This window comes from Dermacentor albipictus, chromosome 8 (assembly GCF_038994185.2).
Source record: "Dermacentor albipictus isolate Rhodes 1998 colony chromosome 8, USDA_Dalb.pri_finalv2, whole genome shotgun sequence".
NCBI lineage: Eukaryota > Metazoa > Arthropoda > Arachnida > Ixodida > Ixodidae > Dermacentor > Dermacentor albipictus.
The window spans coordinates 20,672,501-20,693,589 of NC_091828.1; the positions used below are offsets into that span (position 1 = coordinate 20,672,501).

General features: G+C 45.3%; 1 protein-coding gene and 1 pseudogene across 1 annotated transcript; both read left to right on the forward strand.

Moving 5' to 3' along the window:
* Positions 1–4,467: 4,467 nt before the first annotated feature.
* Positions 4,468–4,959, forward strand: LOC139049209 (testis-specific H1 histone-like). The gene has a single exon (XM_070524574.1). The coding sequence runs from the start codon at positions 4,468–4,470 to the stop codon at positions 4,957–4,959; it is 492 nt and encodes a 163-aa protein (XP_070380675.1).
* A 9,068-nt stretch (positions 4,960–14,027) lies between these two features.
* On the forward strand, positions 14,028–14,105 carry LOC139049326 (U4 spliceosomal RNA; annotated as a pseudogene).
* Positions 14,106–21,089: the final 6,984 nt, after the last annotated feature.

Here is a 21,089-nt window from a genome sequence, read left to right on the forward strand (position 1 = left end):
GTTAAATTAGTAGGCACAGTGCTTGGAAAGGTCAGGTCTCGCGGGGTTTCAATGAGATTAGCATTCTTAATACGCTTCGCGCCGTGACCATAATGTTCCTATCTATGTCTGTGACGATTTTCCCCGCAGCATGAGTCACTGGGTGAAACGTGCTCTAAAGGGGAGGGAGCTCCGGGCTGGTGTGCGGGGGAATTCTGTTCGAATATTACCATAGGCCCAACTTGGATTCTGGGAAAGTATCACTAGGCGTGTGGCGTTATTTATTTATTTATTTATTTATTTGTATATTTATATATTATTTGCATATACTGCAGCACAATATACGGTATAGCAGGAGTGGGAACATTACCCATTACTCTACATTGCACATTAAAAACACGCATAAACATAAAAAGGTGAATGATCAAAAAGAAGTGCTTTACATGTTAGCGAAGTGCTTTCCAGTGGCATCTATGAAATCTTTTAGTGATAGTAGACCAATGTTACCAGGCAGAGAATTCGAAAGCTCTATCGTACGTGGAAAAAAACTCTAATTGAATGTGTTAGTAAGGGCATAAATACGTATTATGTTCAAGGCGTGCGAGTTACGGGTACAACTTCCGTTAGTAAAGGTGATATACTTACAATTAGAAAGACTAGAGGTGGAGTTATTAACTGCGTGTAAAATTTTAAGGCTTCAATGGGATAACGTAAAAGTAATGCCTCAATGTTCAAAGATTGCTGAACCCGCGTGGGTGAGAAAGTGCAGGCTGTAATTTTGACAAATGAAACGGATAGGTATTTGTTGAACATTGTTGCGCGAGCTTATTTCGCATTGTTTGTAATGGAACCAAACGAAAGACGCATATTGTAAAACAGCTAGAATTAGCGCTTTATATATTATCAGTTTAGTATCGCGGAGTGTCTTAGCTAAAGTGCGGCGGGTAACCTGATTTTTTTAGGATTTGCCCGTTTACATATCCGATGTGTTTAAACCAGGAAAGATGCTCTATTAGAATGAGACCTCAGTATTTATACTGAGACACCCTTTTAAGTTGGATGCCATCCAGAGAATAATCGAACGAGATGGGGCCCTTATATTGGAAGATCACATCAACACTATTTTACTACAGTTGACGTTCAGTTGCAACGTTTTGCACCAAGCGCACTAAGATATAAGGGTTTGGGCAAGACGGAGGTGGTCATCAATGGAGTTAATAGACTCGCATATAGCGCAGTCATCTGCATGCAAGCTGATTTTAGCTGAGGTGCTACGAGGTAGATTATGTATATAATTTATAAATAAGAAAGGGCCTAAAACGGATCCCTCAGGATCGCCTGATGTGCGAATATGTATGTATATATATATATATATATATATATATATATATATATATATATATATATATATATATATATATATATATATATATATATATATATATATATATGCAGTGCTTCGGAGAAGTACATGCAGCAGTACGACAAAACCCTGGTTTCGGGTTTTTTCTTTTTTGTTGAATGCCAGTTTAACGTAATAATTGCGTTTGGAGAGATAGAATTGCCCCGCACAAGGCACTAGTGGTAATAAAGTCACGTCCAATGCTTCTCGAACGGGTACTGCAGTGCTACAGTTGACCTGCCAGGAGGGGAGGGGGGGGGGGGAGGGCGCCGGCATCTTAAAAAATGGAGAGGAGGCCGGCCACACCCCTCCCGTACCCCTCCTGAGTTGAAGCACTGCCCCTCCCGCCCTGTCTTAGGGACGCAACTGCACGTCGTTATAATCATGCAATGTAGTCAAAAAGTTGTTCGAATGTTGTCAACATATATCACGCGTGGACTGCACAGCAGCCCGGCTGGAAGGCACAGCGTGTCCAGATCGATGATTATCTTTAACGAAGAGACGATTAATTACGCGGGGTGTCAATTAAACAGCGAGTCAGACCCATAATCAAGCGATTTCAATACTTCAGCGTATACATCAAATGAGGAAAGGCTTACTCTAGCACAGAATAAGATCATCTTAAAATAAAGGGGTAGCGAAACGCAGCAACCACGAAACTAATTAATTCGCAAACGCCTTTAGAAGGGTGAAGGCGGTATCGTGTTTGAAGGAGACGTTGCACTGCAATAGATGAGAGACAATACTAGGCATAGCTTTACCGAGAAAAAAAAGCATGGTCGTGGCACAGACAGATCCAGCGACACGGAAGTCCGAGAGGTCAAAATTTAGCGTAGAAAGCTTTCACTGGAAAAACGAATGAAACGTTCCCAAATAACGCGGGTACGGGACCCGATGAAATCACAGTACAGCGAAACAATCAGCTGGGTCCAAAGACCTAGCCACTGCTGTTTAATGCCACGGAGCAAGTGATTAAAACGAAGAAAATTCCGTTTGGGAGGCGTACGAGCAAAATGAACGTTATCTATACGCCAAAGGTAATTAGGGCAAGATTAGCTCGTGCAGGCCAGTTACTGTAACATCGGTGACATATAGAATAGCAATGCAAGCCACAGAATTAGAGCGGTCGAAAGCGGTGGAGAGAAACGATATAGTCGGGGAACTAGATAATGGCTTCAAACGAGGCAGAGGTTCATAGGATAATATACTTGTACTAACGCAGTGCATACATATTTCAATACCTTGGAATAGACCTTTATGAGCACCACTTCTAGAAAAAAGGAAACCTACGACAACGAAGACATGGAATTGCTGGCTGATAATCTCAAACAATATGACATAGATGACTATTTCGTGGAGCTCATAGCGACAACCGAATACATATCGTTGGAAAGGTTGCAAATACAATCCCCCGAGTAGCCCGAGTGCTTAAGGGAGGGTGTTTTCTGTCTCCTTTGTTGTTCACGCTTTCTGTGGTGCCTTTCTTAGTCCATCCACGAATCTGTCGCGCACGAGGTGCTCTTCGACATGAGAAGTCGGGTACTGGCCACCCTTGACCAGCCTGCCTAATACGGCATAATAAGCAACCGCTCCTTCGCCAGGTTCATGAGTATGCTTGTGAAATCCAGAAGATTCGTAAACTTCGTTTTGTAGCGTAAAGCTACATTACGCGGGTTGGAGCTGAGCTTCGCGTGCTTCTGCGCCTGCCATACTGCGCATGCGCGAGAGCCGCGTGACGTCACGAGAGGTGCAGCTGCGTCGCCCTTGCCGTCGCCGCCGCCGACTGCAGCGCATTCAAGAGATGTGACATCGTAGTCTCCGCAGACGCGCCGGCGGCGTGTGTGCCCGCTGCTGCATTTACAATTGCGGCGCCGCGCGGCAATGCGCATGCGCGAGGAGGGCGCACCCTGCGTATAAATTCGCGGGAGGGACGGTTGATGCAGCGCGCTCGACATGGAGGTTAAGGAGAGTCGAGCCGCTGCCAGTCAGCGCAAAAGACTGGAAAACATAAATTCGTCAGACCTCGAGGTTCTCGCTTGGATGTTGGCCATCGAGTGTCGAAAGAACGAGCTTGCAAAGGCAGAACTTGCGGTTGAAACACGGGAACAACGGGAAGAACGCCTAGAAAAAAAAACGTCGCCGAGCAGCTCAACGCCATGTTATGGCCTCCCAACAAGAGCGGTGGCAGGATCAAGAAAGTGTCACACATGATCCCAAGACTCGTCGGTGCACCGTACCTTTACGCTACGTATATCCTCGCATAGTTGAGCTAAGCCACTGCCATCTTTTTTTCTACAATGTGCTCCGCAAACACTTTACTACAGTCTCGTAGCACCGCAGTTCATCCACGGAAAGCGAAACATCTTCAAAAGGGGGACAACGTTCAAGGGCCATACAATGTAGAAGTTTGCGTACTTGCACTTTTGCAGAAATGTGCCAAACCCCAGTAACGGCTGCGTAATCTTCGCAACGAGTTTGCCCCTTTGGCCACGATGCAACGTTTTTTTTTTTTTGCTGGACGCCTCGTGTTGACTTGGGGAGATGCCGGGCCAGGGTAAATCGGAGGCACGTTGCTCGTTGACCATCTTCCTTAGCGTTCGGTAGAAGAAAGCAAAGAAAGGCCTTCCACCGGCCACTTCTGACATCATGTCGAGTGTTCGGTTCGAAATATAATGGGTGGTAGCGTCAGAGCGTGTCGAGAGGGGACGCAGGGAGGCGCTCTGGCGTCGTAACGACAAGAGAAGTTTAATCGTGTGCGGGAATACAGGTAGGAACGCTGGTGTCGCCACCAGATAGCCAGACAAACATAGCTGGCGACCTCTACACCAGCGAGAAAATTGGCGAGACGAAGGAGAAAGAAACCCGTCGCTCCACGCCCCGTTCCACGGGGCTCGCGAACGCTGCTCGACTGGCCAGATCAGATTTCACTTGGAGCGCTGAAGGAGGCCGTCCTCCCATTGCGGGCACTGCTCCCCCTGAAGCCCAAGCTTCGAGTACATTCCGGCTGACGACGACGGTGAGGAGACTGCGGGAGCGAGCACCGACGGAGGAGGGAGGCCGAAGGATTACGCCGAGCTGCTGCGGCCATGACGCGGGAGGAGGGCATAGCCAACAACGAGGCGGCCAGGGGCAAGACGACCTGGGAGAAGCGGAAGCCGGCTGCTGCCGACGAAGGGAGCAGTCCATCTCAAGAGGCACCCATCGTCAAGCGGCCGCGCGGAAACGCGAACAAGAATTCGCCTACACCAACGATGAGGTCCAGGTCAGTAAAGCCGGCAGCGCAGAAAGCCATCACCACCAGGGCTTCTGCTAAGACAAGAAAGGCGTCCGATGAACCGGCACCAGACGCCGATGAGAACGTGCCGTCCACCATCAAGGGACACCCACAAAAGGCCCCCAGAGTGAGCCGCAAAGCTCGAGCACGGAGCTCGTCCCAGAGCCATGCCTCCTCGGCCGCTTCCAAGGGTGCCAAGCGTCGCTACCGCTCACGTAGTCACCACTCCGGCAGCAGCCACCACCGCCATGCCAGGAGGGGAAGGAGCCGTGGCAGATCCCGACACTCGTCCCGCAGCGGCTGAGGTGGCCGCAAGCACAAAGGCAGTCGCCGAGGGACGACCACCACCGACTCGGACAGCACCCGCGGCTGGAAGAGGGGACGCAAGGGCCGACGCCACCGCTCCGTGAGCACCTCGTCTGCAGCGAACGCGAGCGTCGAGGGCGACACAAGAAGGCGCCGTCACGCGCGTAGTAGTCGTTCGTCGTCGACCAGTGGAGATGGGCAGGAAATATCGAACACGGCGACAAGCATTTCTTGCTACAGAAATGCCTTCCTTGCTCTTCGCAATTTTATATTTAACGAAAGTGTAAATAAATAATTGATTGATTGGATAGATTGATTGATTGATTTAAAATCTTGTGATCCACAACACCATCTTTTTGTTCGAAAATGTGCCGAGAAATTTCCTCCAGCTCTCCTCTCCTCTCGAAAACGCTCTTAAAAATGGAACTGCAGACTGAACATACGGAGGTGGAATGATTGCGCACTTTATAGTGTTAAGATCGGGAAATTTGTAGGCACAGTGCTTGGACAAAGGAAGAAGTTATGCTTTTCCCGGCTTAGCAATAATTCAAAATAAATTTTGCTCTAATGATCTTTACTATCGTTCAATTACTGCCTGCACAAAAGGTTTCCAAGCATTCGTATGGTTTTAAGAACGCAGCCCTTGGGCGCCCTTTCCTGCGTTGCTCGTGCGTTCGTCGTCGTCTTCTTCTGCAGCTTGCTCCGATGCCGATCATCATGCCAGCGTTCTCAAGCTGCCCCTCCTCCTGCGATGGCGCTAACGGCAAAGCCTACTGCCAGTCGCTGGAGTGATATTGGTCCCAAATTCCTTGCCTCGATAAATCGAAAAATGAGAACGCGTATACAACTGCGCTTAAATTTCGCATTAGGGAGTATCGTAATCACCAGACTTTTTTGTTATTTTCTAATCGGTCAAACCTAAAGACAGACAGAATTAGTATTCTGTAACACGCACAGGAAACTGGATGAAATAGAGAAAGGCTTCGAGCATCTTCTGATCAGCGTCTCGGCTGGCCGAACGGATTCGGCTGGCAACACTGTCAAGAGGAATAGCGTATGTAACACGAATGGAGAGCTGGCCATGGCCTCAGACGAAGATGTAAGCGCGTAAAGTACCTCGGTCAATTACATGCGAAATTTGGGTGCATATTCATAAAGAAATCTTACGTCAAAGTTGTTCCCAAGAAAAATATGTCAGCCAAACCTGATGCTGTACGTACAATTATTGAAATATTTATGAAATGGCATTTTTTACATGTTTTCAAGCCTTTGTAAGAAAAATGAAGCCTTGTTCTATCGTCCCTAATATTCGTGTGGGCAATTCGTTCAGGTAAGCAGAGGTTAATGACATAGTTAACTGGTATATCAGTTAGAGTAATTTCATTAACGCAATGATGACGGCGCATCCAATGAATCAGTTGCAATGTGCATGTATTGATCTCGCTTCCCGTAAGGTATAATGCCTGCCCGTTCCCTTTCGAACAGGCCGCAGCAGAATACGGTGAAAATAATGCCGCAAATCGTAGAGCCAATTAACTAGCCACTACCCTGTAATTGGTACAGTCATAGCCTACAAACCAAGCACCGTCAGTCAGAACCTGGTGCGCTGGAGGGCACATGCAGCTGGTGCTGCACACAAACCTCCCTCATGGCGTTAATGACATGGTGCGCGTATTTAAATATTTTCTTTATTACTGACCGGTATCTTTCCGATAACTTTTTATTTAATAATACTGCAGGCCAATACTTTGGCCCAAGCAGGAAGGGCATGTCACAAACAAGAAAACACAGAAAAGCGTATACAATGCAACATGAAATGAACATAATGCACTAAAAGAAGCACAAATGATAACGTCAACATCGCTAACTTGCACAAAAATGATTTTGCAATGCAGCCATGAAATCTTTAGATTGAAATACACTAATGGGAAGTGAATTCCAATCGTTCACCCTTCGAGGGAAAAAACTGTACTTGTAAGCGTTTGTTTTCGCGAAGATCGGTGCAAGCAAATACTCATGACTGTGTCGTGTTCTCCTTGTAGAAGGCCGACATATGGAAGCTGGTAGCGTCATATTATTTTTTCCAGAAAGAGTGTTATGTAGTAGTACAAGACGATTAATTTTTCTGCGTATTTCGAGTCTCTGTATTCTATTTTGTAACATTATTGAGGACGGCGAATCCTTCCTGGCATATTTCCCGTAAATAAATCTCACTGTTTTCTCTGTACTCGCTCAAGTTCTTTTGTGTCTTTCATGGTATGCGGGTCCCAGAGTTCGGAAGCATATTCTAACTTTGATCTCACTATTGCATTGTAGGCTAACATTTTAGTCCTTACAGGCGCGTTTTTAAGCTTTCTTTTTATGAACCACAATTTTTTTTAGCGCAGCTGAACAAACATCCGACATATGAGTTGACCATGTAAGCTTATTGTTGAGGGTAACGCCAAGGTATTTGTATTTGTCGACTTCGAGGACAGTTCTATTTCCAAGTTGGTACGGAAAAATGCTAGCAGATTTTTTTCTTGTTACGCGTAGAAGTACAGCTTTTTCCGCATTGAGCTCCATTCCCCAATTGGAACACCAGTCAGTGATTTCTGCCAGGCATCTTTGCAGCACAAAATGATCCTCATAGGACACAATTTCCTTGAAGATAACACAATCATCCGCGTATAACCGTATGGACACATTACCAGGAATAACATCAATCAAGTCATTAACATAGATCAAAAATAACAATGGTCCTAGTACACTGCCCTGAGGGACTCCTGAGGTGACCTGACGTTCACTGGAAGTACAATTCCTAATATCAACAAACTGTTCTCTGTTTTTGAGATAAGCATATATCCACTGTATGATAACAAATGGGAGTCCAATTTTATCTAATTTATGTAATAGCTTTGCATGGGGAACTTTATCAAAAGCTTTGCTGAAGTCCAGAAAGAGCACATCTATTTGTCCAGATAAATCAAGTATGCGGGATAGCTCATGTACGGTTGTTACGAGTTGAGTTACAGTGGAGAGTCCTTTCCTGAAACCATGCTGAAAAGGTGATAGTATGCTATGATCTTTCAAAAACTCTTGTATAAAACCAGTGACAATATGTTCCAATAGCTTACAACACGAGCTAGTAATAGATATAGGACGGTAATTTGAAACAGATTGGCGGTCTCCTTTCTTGTGTACTGGCACAACACGTGCTTTACTCCAGACTGATGGTATTGCACTTAATTTTAAGGATAACTAGAAAAGATTAGAAATGAATTCAGATAATTGCTCAGAATATCGCCTCAAGAAAGCATTTGGAATGTTATCGGGCCCAGCTGACTTCTTAATATTTATATTTAGAAGCAATGCCAGGACACCTTCGCGACTGATTAAAATATTATCAACCGATGGGCTACTTGTACTGGAAAGCTCACACTGATCACGTTCTGTAAACACACTTTGAAAATATACATTGAAGTATTCAGCAATGCAGTGCGCATCCTCTATTTCAATTTCGTTGACGTTAATGCTTTGTATCTGTTGTTTTCTCTGGCTTAGATGCAGCCAGAACTTTTTAGGATCTGAACGCTGGCCGGATGCCACGGTAGTGGTTTCATGCCGTTACGCGATTTTCCTGTCCTTTCATTCTTGACACGGAATTGTTTAAAAGTCGTGCGCGGCACACTTTATTGTGGTTTTTAGGGGAGGGGGTTCCAGTGTTCATCGCAACGACAGGTCTCGGGGGGGGGGGAGGGGGGTTGAATGAGATCAGCATTCTTAATATGTTTCGCGCCGATTCCAGAATGTTTCTATCTAGGCATTCAGCAGCAGCAGCAGCAGTGGCGGTGTAGCAGTGTATGCAGGCTTGACTCCTTCTCGGCTTCACAGGTTTACGCTATCGGCCGGCCTAAACAAATCTTCAGCACCTACTCGCGACCCTGCTCCTGCAAGTAACCGGCCCAATCGCCAGCAGCCTGCGTCATCGGGCTCCCGGCGTGATTCTTACACCTCACTGTGGTCCTCGGATCTGCGCCTGCGCCTGGTCGCCAGCAGTTTGCCTATATAACAGTCCTACGGACCACAACTTCATTCAGCAGCCGCAGCAGTGGCGGTGTAGGAGTGTATGCATGCTTGACTCTTTCGCCTCGGCTTCACAGGTTCGTGCACGTTTTTCCTGTCTATATATTGCTATTCGTTTAGTTCATAATTTAGTGCCACTGCTGCTGCTGCTTCCGGTGTTATAATTTAACTATGCCAACTGTCGCTGAACTATCCAAACGCGTGGAACAGCTAGAAAATGCCTTTAAAGAGAAACTTGATAACCTGCTTGACAAGATAACAACTGCAGTATTCAAGCTAGGTTCCCAGCCTTTCTTGATCAATAAAGGCCTTAAAGACGAGATAGAGGGACTAACAAGCAGTGTTGATTTTCTGAACAGGACTTTTCAATCCCTCAAATCTGAAAAGAAAGAACTAACTGCAATGAACAAATGCCTGATTGCGCATAATGAGTCTTTGGAAAGACGAAGTGGTGATCTGGAACAGTACTCACGAAAAAACAACCTAGAAATTAAAGGCGTTCCGGTTACCCACGGTGAAGACTGCCTGACAATTCTTCAAACCATTGCCTCTAAAATAGAATGCCCTATTACTGTCAATGATATTGACTTCATTCATCGTGTTCCGTTCGCTTCTGAGATAAAGCATTTGCTTATCCTATTTCACTCTCGAGCCTTGAAAACGAGTTCATTGGCAAAGGCCGAAAGGCACACCTTAACACTAGTGACATTGGATTCAGCAAAGCACGAGCTAAAGCTGTTTTCGTAAATGACCACCTCACTCCACAGAATAAGCAATTATTCAGCAAGGCCTTGAAATTCAAGAAAGAAAAAGGTGGCTTTTTTGTGTACCGATGACTGCGTCCTCAGAGGGAGGCAAGCTACTGATAGCAAAGTTTTCCGCATAAGGAGTCACTCGGACCTTGCGATATTCAATTAAACCGACTAATCTTTCTATATGTTTTTACCTCGATTGCTTTTATTCTGATCTGACTGCATGTCGTACATTTTCGTTAACGATATTCAATCCTATTTTTCGGATAACTATCATTCAGCGATTCATTCCAATTCACGTAGTCTTCGCAAACATTTCCACGATTATCAGTCTATTGTCTTACATTCATTCTTTCTCAATTATAAGTGTGTCTGAGACAGGGCTGAGTGATCTCGACAAAAGTCTATGGTTTGCTATCATACAATTCAGAATGTTTCATCACAACATGGTGGCTCAGCTATGTTTATTCGGTCCGACATTAGATACAAGCGTAGGCTTGATCTTCACTTAAATATCTGTGATTGTGAGTCGGTGTGCATTGAGGTTGACCATTCTGTAATAGGCATTGATAATAATATTGTCTGTGGTACCATCTATCGATCACCACATTCGCCAATTCCTGCTTTTTGTGAAGCATTTGACACTATTATTGATATTCTTTCAAAAGAAAAAAGTCCGTTATCATCTCGGGTGACAGTAACAATAATTTACTTGATGCTTCTTCCTCTTACCTAACTCAGTATGTCAGCTGTTTCAAAGGTTGTGGTCTTGAATCTCTACTCTCACTTCCCACCCGTTGCACTAATAATGGTTTGAGAACACTTACTGACCACACACTTTCGAACCATCTTCATCCTCCCTCCGCATTCATTCTTCAAAGCAACATTACAGATCATCTCGCAGTTGCACTTTGCTTTGAGAACATTCCTCGCAAAAATAGTGTAAGCTTTATTAAGAATAAGTTTGATCGCAACGAATTCTTAGAAATGGTATCTAATTCTGATTGGTCTTGTGTCACTTGAATGCATAATGTTGAATCAGCATACACCGCTTTCATCTCTACAATATCCAATTGCGTATCTTCATCGACAACATGTGTACAGTGCCATAAACGTTATTCTTCCCCAAGGCAACCATTGTTAACAAAGGGATTACTTAACAGCCTGCGTAAGAAAGATAACTTATATAAAAAACAAAAAGACAGCCATTTATTGTGCATCTACTTGAGCGTTACAAGCAATATTGTAACACACTTAATGCTCTAATGAAGGATGCGAAAAAGCGCTGTTAAAAACTAAATTAATTGGACTGGCTCAGATATAAAAAAAAACAATGGCGCTTGATCAATTCCTTTCTCAATGAAAAATAGCCAACATTCATCATGAAGCATCAGTTATATCTAACCCATTAGATACCGCTAATGCATTTAGTGACTGCTACTCCTCTCCCGTACCTGTTGCAGCCAGTACGCATGACGAACTTGATCATTGTGGTCACTCATTTTTTTTTCTTTTTCCGGTTACCCTGGCTGAGGTAAGAAGAACAATTACTAGTTTAGAGCCTTTTAGCGCAGATATCGATAATATATCTGCTAACCACGTAAAATGGTGTCCGATGATGTTGCGGATGTGCTCACCTACATAATCAATCTACTTTTTTTAAACCAGTGTAGTTCCCCGTGACTAACGATGAGTAAGGTTATCCTGGTATTAAAAAAAGGTGACAGATGCTTAATGTCTAATTATAAGCCGATATCCATTCTCCCCTTTTTTAGCAAAGCAATTGAAAAAAAATTACATGTTCGCCTGTCTAGCTACCTAACAAAATTTAACCTATTCCATCCGAAACAATTTGGGTTTAGACAAGGGTATTCGACTAACCTAGCCCTCATTTACTTCACAGAAAAATGTAAACTAGAAATTGACAATGGTAACTTCGTTGGTTGTGTTTTTCTAGGTGTTACTAAAGCTTTTGATACACTTAACCATGACACTCTTTTTTCTAAATTTGCATCTTATGGCATTATTTGCAACTCTCAATCCTTTCCGTAGTTACTTATCTGATCATGAGCAATTGATATCCATCTCCGGCATCTATTACACTAAAAAAATAATTAACATCGGCGTTCCGCAAGGCTCTGTTCTGGGTCTGCTTTTATTTCTACGATATATTAATGACCTTCCACAGTGTCTAACCACATTATAAGAACGCATCTTATATTCTGACGACACGACTGTCTTATGTTCGAGTAATTCTCTAAGCAACATTACAAACAATCCTTAATGCTGAACATATTAACGTTCATGCATGGTGTGTAAAAAGTAAACTGTTGATAAATCCCTCGAAAAGTAAGTTCTTAATTTTCTGTTCCAGGTCAGTAAATAATGCGCAAGTTATGCCCCTCTTTATAAACACACATCCTATTCATCTATCAGATCATTTTTCCTTCCTTGGTATCAAACTTGAGTCCCACTTAAAAATATTTTGCATATTAATGAGCTATAGCGGATGACTTCCTATGGTGTTAGGGTATTACTAAAAGCTAGATGTTACTATGATTTCACTACTTTGGTGACCTTACATTATGCATTCATTCAGTCATCTAAATTATTGTATTGCTTCCAGGGGTCAAACATATCATTGCCACCTTTCCTCCCTCCAACATCTACAGAATCAAGCCATTCGCATTCGCACCTCGAGCAGCCGGCGTTCACATGTTACTCATCTGTAGAGGGAACTGCACATACAGAATATTGACAATCTAATCAAATTTAATGTCGGCCCTTTTGCTTATCAAGCAGTTAAAGACGATAACCTTCTCAAATTTTTTTCTTATCCGGCACCTTACTAACTCAAATATTACGCGCTTTTCCCCCAATAACAATTTTATATTCCCTAAGGTACGAACTAACTATGGTTCAGAAAGAGTAGCATTTCTTTTAATCAAACTTTGGAATTCATTGGCTCCTAACATTAAATGTGTCTTTTCTATATCGTCATTCAAACATCAGCTTCGCAATTTCATGTTTAACCTATAGTTCCGTTTATTGAATATGTCTTTTAAAACACATCTTCATTTCTGTCCTTTTTAAAACTGTTTGCTTCGCTTCTTACTTCAGCTTAAGCCTTATTCCTATCGTTTTATATGTTCCATTGTATTATTGTTTGCCTCATTATGTATCTGCATCTGTATCTTCATGTTTGCATTTTTATTATTCGCTGCCTTTTTGCTGTCAAGTAGTATTAGTGTTCTTTCTTTAACTTTATAAAAGGTCCCCCTACAGTGCTTACTCTATGGGACCTTTTTCTGTACTAAATATCAATAGTTTTGTATCTGCACTAAGTATTCAATAAACGTCAAGCTTCAAACCTTATCTATGTCTGTGACGATTTTCCCCCCAGCGTAAGTGACTAGGTAGGCCATGGTCTAAAAGAGAGGGCACCCGGCTGCTCAGTTGAGGGAACTCAGTTCGAAACCAACCATTAGCCCAACTAGGGTCACAGAGGGTGGGACAATGGATATGTACCACCCTTTAACAAACCTTCTACACGCCAACATAGGCCACTGGGAAAGTACAACTAGTCATGCGGCACTATCTATTTATTAACGCGACAGCGTTAAGGAGCTCGTGTCGCAGAAAAGCCGGTGTCGTCGTCCGCGGCGTTGGACGTGAGCGATAAATCCAGGTAGGCACTTCATGAATAAAAAACAACTCGCAAGATGGGGAGGGTGGGAATCGAACCAGGGTCTCCGGAGTGTGAGACGGAGACGTTACCACTCAGCCACGAGTTTTTTTTATATATTACCGGCTTGGCAAAAGCAGATATTATATGAGTATTACATGGCCATAAAAAACAACTAGTCAATGCCGAATCAGTGTGGTGTGATAAGAACGATGTAAGCTAGTCACTTTGTCCAAAGCACTTAGCCAATCAGGGGGGTCACTCTGTGCACAGAAAATTTCGCGTATATATGACACACTTTCAATGAAATATTCATGTGCTGGGGCCTGAACAATGCGCTCATGTCTAATATCCATACGCGTTCGCCACGCAATGTGCATACACAGAAGCATTAACAGATCGACAGGCTGCATCCTGCCATGGCTGCATCCTGCCATGCGCGAACCCTCTGGTTCCGTGCATGGCAGGAAGCGTATTCCGAAAGCACTTAACGGCAATTCCTTTTTAAGGCTACGTTTTAGAATATCCCGCAAAAACACTGCATCATGACAGTCCAAAAAGAGATGCTTTGCGCAGAGGCGGTGTCGTAACCAATGAAGTGATAACTGAGGGGCGACTATTGCTAGTTGAAAACTCAGCCACGAGTTCGATGCTTCGAAGCGGTGCAAAAGCGCCTCTAGTGAATGCGGTGTTGCCTTAGAAACGAGCCGTAGAAAGTTATACTGCGGTGTATATCGCACACGCAGAGCCATCTTGCGGCAAACACAGAAGACCCCCTCCTCTCAATGTACGGCGCTGCCCCGACAGGTGGCGCGCCACGCGCACATTGGGGTTGTGCGGGGACAGATGCGAGGCGCGTCGCGTCCCGGGCTCCCTCTCCCCTGACGACGTTTCTCCTTGCTCCCTCACGGGTTGCAGAATCAAGCGTCCTTCCATTCTTTAGGTCACTATCTGTCTATCTCTCTGCCCGTGCCGATCACGACGTTTGGCTGGCGTGCATCGTTTCCCCCTCCGAGACACCGAGTTCTTTGGTTCGTTCCGCTTGCTCAGGCGCACGTTTCGTTGCCACGCCGAACGCTCCGTTGCTCGACGCTCACCGCGTCCGATGCGGGGCGACCAGTAAGTGATCGCTGCGCCGTAGCCCATTGTCTTACACCCCTTGGCGGGTCGACGGGAACGCTGTCGCGTTCCACTCTTGAACGCGAAGCTTAAGCGTCCTCCAATTTTTTGTTTATTTATTTATTAATTTACTTATCTATACTGCAGCCCAACAAAGGCTATAGCGGCAGTGGGAACATTATTCATTACTCTATGTTAAGCATTAAATATACTCATAAACACAAAAAGATAAATTATCAAGAAGCGCTTTACATGTTAGCGAAGTGCTTACCAGTGGCAGCTATGAAATTTTTTAGTGATAGTGAACGAATGTTACCAGGTAGAAAATCCCAAAGCTCTACTGTACGTGGAAAAAAACACTAATTGAATGTGTTAGTAAGGGCATAAATAGGTGTTATCTACAAGGCGAGGGAGCTACGGGTACAACTTGCGTTAGTAAATGTGATATAGTTACAATTAAAAAGACCAGAAGTGGAGTTATTAGTTGGATATAAAAGGATATAAAAGGCTTCAATGTGATAACGTGAAAGTAAAGCCTCAATTTTCAACGATGTTGAGCCTGTGTTGGTGAGAAACTGCGGCTGTAATTTTGGCAAATGAAACGGGTAGATTTTCGGTGAACGTTATTGTGCGAGCTTATTTCGTATTGTCCTAGCGGAATGAAACGACGGATGCATAGTCTAAACCAGGTCGAATTATCATTTTGTATAACAGCAGTAAATACGAGTATAACTCACACCCTCATTTCGGCTTTAAGAGTGTGATTATAGACAAAGATTAAAGTGCCCCTTCACTGGAGAGGAGGCCTTCATGGGGTAGAAGGCGAACGCCTGCGCAGTCACCCACGCTTATACACGCGCATATATATATATATATATATATATATATATATATATATATATATATATATATATATATATATATATATATATATATATATATATATATATATATATATATATAGGTGGTTGCAGTAGTCAGACAATAACTGCTTCCCTGTTATTTGCAGAATGCCCCATCAATAGGTTAATAGCGAATAAATGCGATTAAATCCTAGGCCATTCAGGAATCGGTCGCGTCCGAGACGCTCTTCCACTCGACGAACCTGGAAGTTGCCGCCCTTGAGGAGCCAACGCAATTGGGCGAAATAAGCATCGACGCCTTCGCCCGGTTCCCTAGCGCTGTTGCCAAGCCGAGAAGATTCGTAAACTTCGTTTTGTTTCATGTACAAGCATCTCGGCGAAACGTTTTACGAAAATCTCATACCACAGCACCTGGTCCACGGAAAGCGAGCAGGTTTCAGGAAGGGGACGACTTCCCGTGCTCATACAATTTAGCAATTAGTGCACTTATACTTCTGCAGACGTGTGGCCAATCGCAAAGAGCGTGGCGTAATCTTGATAAAGGGTTCTACACGCCGGCCAGGACGCAACATGGTTGAAGTCGAACGCGTTGAGTTGCCTTACGGAGATTGCGAGCCACTTCAAATCGGACGCACGTTTCTTCTTGGCCATCTTGCTTAGCGTTCGGTAGACGAAAGCAAACAAAGGTCTTCAACCGGCCGCTTCTGACACCACGACCACGTAGAGTGTTGGGTTCCCAATTTCCAGGCGGTAGCGGTACAGCATACCGAGAGGGGCCGCAGAGAGGCGTGTTGTAGCTCCGACGGGGCGGCCGGACGAAAGGGTTACGGCATGAGGCCTAAACGGCAGGGGCACGCAGCGCCGCAAGAAAAGAGCCGGACTGCTCCAGTTGGGGACCAGACAAAGAATGCCTGTTTATTTCTGAGGAGGCAACTTACAGCGTTTGGCGCTGAGTGGCGCCCTGATGTAAAGATGCAAAACCGAAACCAGAAGTTACGGATACCACAAGGCGCTCTGGCATCGTAACAAGTGAAGTTTAATCGTGTGCGGGAATACAGGAAGGAACGCCGGTTTTACCACCAGATAGCCAGACAAACATAGCTGGCGACCTCTACACCAGCGAGAAAATTGGCGAGACGAAGGAGAAAGAAGCCCGCCGCTGCACGCGCCGTTCCACCGGGCTCGCGTACGCTGCTCGACTGGCCAGATCAGGTTTCGCTTGGAGCGCTGAAGGAGGCCGTCCTCCCACTGTGGGCACTGCTCCTCCTGAAGCCCAGCCTTCGAGTACATTCCGGCTGACGACGACGGTGGGGAGACTGCGGGAGCGAGCACCGACGGAAGACCGAGGCCGAAGGATTACGCCGAGCTGCTGCGGCCATGACGCGGGAGGAGGGCACAGCCAACAACGAGGCGGCCAGGGGCAAGACGACCTGGGCGAAGCGGAAGCCGGCTGCTGCCGACGATGGGAGCAGTCCATCTCAAGAGGCTCCCGTCGTCAAGCAGCCGCGCGGGAACGCGACCAAGAATTCGCCTACACCAACGATGTGGTCCAGGTCAGTGAAGCCGGCCGCGCAGAAAGCCATCACCACCAGGGCTTCTGCTAAGACAAGAAAGGCTTCCGATGAACCGGCACCAGACACCGGCAAGAACGTCCCGTCCTCCAGCAAGGGACACCCACAAAATGTCCCCAGAGTGAGCCGCAAGACTCGAGCACGGAGCTCGTCCCAGAGCCGTGCCTCCTCGGCCTCTGCCAAGGGTGCCAAGCGTCGCCACCGCTCGCATAGTCACCACTCCGGCAGCAGCAGCCACCATGCCACGGGGGGAAGGAGCCGTGGCAGATCCCGACACTCGTCCTGCAGCGGCTGAGGTGGCCGCAAGCACAAGGGCAGAGGCCGAGGGACGTCCACCACCAACTCGCCGAGCAGCCGCGGCTGGAAGAGGGGTCGCAAGAGCCCATGTCACCGCTCCGTGAGCAGCTCGTCTGCAGCGAACGCGAGCGTCGAGCGCGGCACAAGAAGCCGTCTCCACGCCGCTGGTAGTCGTTTGTCGTCGACCAGTGAAGATGGGCGGGAAATATCGAAGATGTCGACAAACATTTGTTGCTACAGAAAAGACTTCTTACAGTTCCCAATTTTATATATAACGAAACTGTAAATAAATGATTTATTTATTTATTTATTTATTTATTTATTTATTTATTTATTTATTTATTTATTTATTTATTTATTTATTTATTTATTTATTTAAAATGTTGTGATCCACAACCACGATCTTTAGGTTAGAATATGTGCCCAGAAATCTCCTCCAGCACTCCTCCTCACGAAAACGTTTTTAAACATGGAACTCCAGACTGAACATACGTAGGTTGAAAGATTGCACACTTTATATTGTCTGCCTGATGAAGATCGGGAAATTAGTAGGTACGGTGCTTGGACAAATGAAGAAATTATGGTTTGCCCGTCTTGGCAACAATTCAAAATAAATTTTGATCAAAGGATCTTTACTAACGTTCAATTGCTGCCTGCACAAAAGGTTTCCAAGTATGCATATGGTTTTTACAACGCAGCTCTTGGGCGTCCGTTCCTGGGTTGCTCGTGCATTCGTCGTCGTTTTCTTCTGCAGCTTGTTGTTGTTCATGTGTGTGGCAAAGCCGTGTCAAGTAGACACCATTTATTATTTCATTTGTTAATCTGTTTTGGTTACATCAAGTATGATGTATTACATGTGATGTACTTTATATTGTACTTTTCGTTCATACCACAGTTGTAAGCGTGCCTACGGGTAAATAAATTTCCTTGTCAGCTTGCTCCGATGCCGATCATCATGCCAGCGTTCTCAAGCAGCCCCTCCTCCTTCGATGGCGCTAACGGCAAAGGCATACTGCCAGTAGCTGGAGTGGTAATTTTCACAAATTTCTTGCCTCGATATATTGAAAAATGAAAACGCGTATACAACTACGCTTAAATTTCGCATTAAGGAGTGTCGTAATCGCCCGACTTTTCTGTTATTCTCTAATCGGTGAAACCTAAGAACATAGACGAAATTAGTATTCTGTAGCACGCACAGGAAGCTGGATGACATCAAGGAAGGCTTCAAGCATCTTCGGATCGGCGTCTCGGCCGGCCGAATGGATCCGGCTGGCAACACTGTCAAGAGGAATAGCGGATGTAAAACGAATGGAGAGCTGGCCATGGTCTCAGATGTAGATGTAAGCGCGTAAAGTACCTCGGTCAATTCCATGCAAAATTTGGGTATATATTCCTCAGGAAATGTGTTGTTGTTGTTGTTGTTGTTGTTGTTGTTGTTGTTGTTGTTGTTGTTGTTGCTCTTCTGAATGCCAGATCCATGGATTATTTGAGATTAAATCATTATTGGATAATTGGAGAGATATGTCTGCCTTGCAAAACGCTCTACTGGAAATGAAATCTCCTCCTATGCTTGTCGAAAGGGTTCCGCAATGCTAAAGTTGAGCTGCCGATGGGGGCAGGGGGGGGGACGGGGAGGCTGAGCCCCTCCTTAAAAGATGGTGTGGGGGCCTCGCGCCCCCTTCCCGGGCCACTCCTGTCTTTAAGCACTGCCTCTCCCGCCCTCCTGTAGTGATGCCACTGCCCGTCGTTATATTAATACAATGTTGTCTCAATGTTGCTTTAGTGTTGTCCACGCACACCACGCGTGCACTTCACAGCAGCGCCCCTGGATGGCGCAGCGTGTCCACTTCCGTAATTATCTTTAACGAAGAGACGAGTAAATACGTGGGGTGTCAATTAAACAACGAGTCGTGCAATATAATTGCCCCGGCTGATTCATCCACAGAGGAAAGACTTCATCTAGCACACACCAAGATAATCTTAAAAAGGGGGGAATAGAAATGCAGCAACAAGGAAACTAATGAATTCGCCTACGCCTTTAGAGGGAATAAGGCGGTGACGTGTTCAAAGGAGACGTCGCGAAGCAATACATCAGAGACCTTATTAGGGACAACTTCGGCAAGAAAGAGAGCGTAATCGAGGCTCAGACAGATCCAGCGACACAGAAGCCGGAAAGGTCAAAATTTAGCGTAGGAAGCTTTTACTGGAAAAGAGCAGCAGAAAATGTCTCCTAATAACGCGGTCACGGACCCGACGACATGTCAGAACAATTAGGCAAGCAACTAGGTCCAAAGACCAGGTACTGCTGTCTAATGCAGCGGAACAAGTGATCCAAACGAATAAAATTCCGTTTGGGTGGCGTGAAAGCAGGATGATCCTTATCAATCAGGGCAAAGGTGATAAGGGTAAGACGAATTCGTGCAAGCCACTTATAGTAACATCAGTGATACATGGAATGGCAATGCAAGCAAGAGAATTAGGCCGGTCGAAATGAGAGAAGAGCGAGTTAGTGAAAAAATTTATTGAGCTCCAGATTCGCTGGTCTTCTGTGGTCTACAGATGGCTTCGTCCATGTTCTTGCACAACGGTCGGTTGCGCTTAGTCCAGGGCTCCGAAGGATGCTGCTGCCAGTTGTACTCACCGAATCAGACCTTCTATGTCAACCCGGCGATCGCTGAAGAGCACTGCCTCCCATTGCCCCGCACTCGGGTTTGGTATAACGTGTACAACGTCTATCTTTTGGCATGCCCACGTTATCCGATAGAGCATCAGTGTTTCGTGGCACCAGGGGCATTTGTCATTGTAAATATATGGGATACATTTTGCTGAGTACGTTTAGGTTCGGGTACGAGTCAGTTTGTAGCTGCCTCCCCGCGACAGAGTCCTCTGTGCTAAGGGAGTTGTGCGGCGGTGGATACCGCTTTCTGTAGCCCTTGTAGTAATTTAGAATCGCCGAATAGTCTTGTAATATAGGTTTGGTCCCCTCGAGATCACCTACGTTGGATAATCGGTAAAAAGTGTACCCTCGAGCTCGATATCGATATCGTTGGGGCCGTACAGAATGGTTTGTAACGAAGCAGAGGCTAATATAATATAGAGGATAATATATTTGTACTAAGGCAGTACGTGTAGATTTGAATAGCTTGGAATGGACCTTCATGGGCCCACCTCTAGTAATTTAGGGAGCCTACGACAACGTAGACAGGCAATTGCTGTGTGATAATCTAAAGAAATAGGGCATAGACGACTATTTCGTGGAGCTCATAGCGACAACCGAGTGCATATATTGGGAAAGGCTGCAAATGCAATGAAGTTGCGGGAGTTCCCCCGAGTACTGAAGCAAGGGTGCCTTCGCTGTCCTTCATTGTTCACGCTTTCTGCGGTGCCTTTCTTAGACCATCCAGGAATCTGTCCCGCACGAGACGCTCTTCGACTTGCGAAGCCTGGTAGTGCCAAACCTTGAGCAACCCACCTAATTCGGTATAATAGGCAGCGGCACCTTAGCCTGGTTCATGATTACGCTTGTGAAATCAAGAAGACTAGTAAACTTCCTTTCCTTGTTCTAGAAATTGCTCGTAGAAACACTTTACGGCAGTCGGCAAGTTCTTTTCATCCACTTTGATTTGCTCTATTTATCGTTTTTTTATTTCATTTATTAAGTACAAATAATTTCGCCACTGTTGTCCTTGGTGTCAGTGTTTGCTGGCCTCTTCTGATATGACTAATAGAAATCGGGACCCTCGGTTAACCGCCTTTCTTCTCGTTTATTAGCTAAC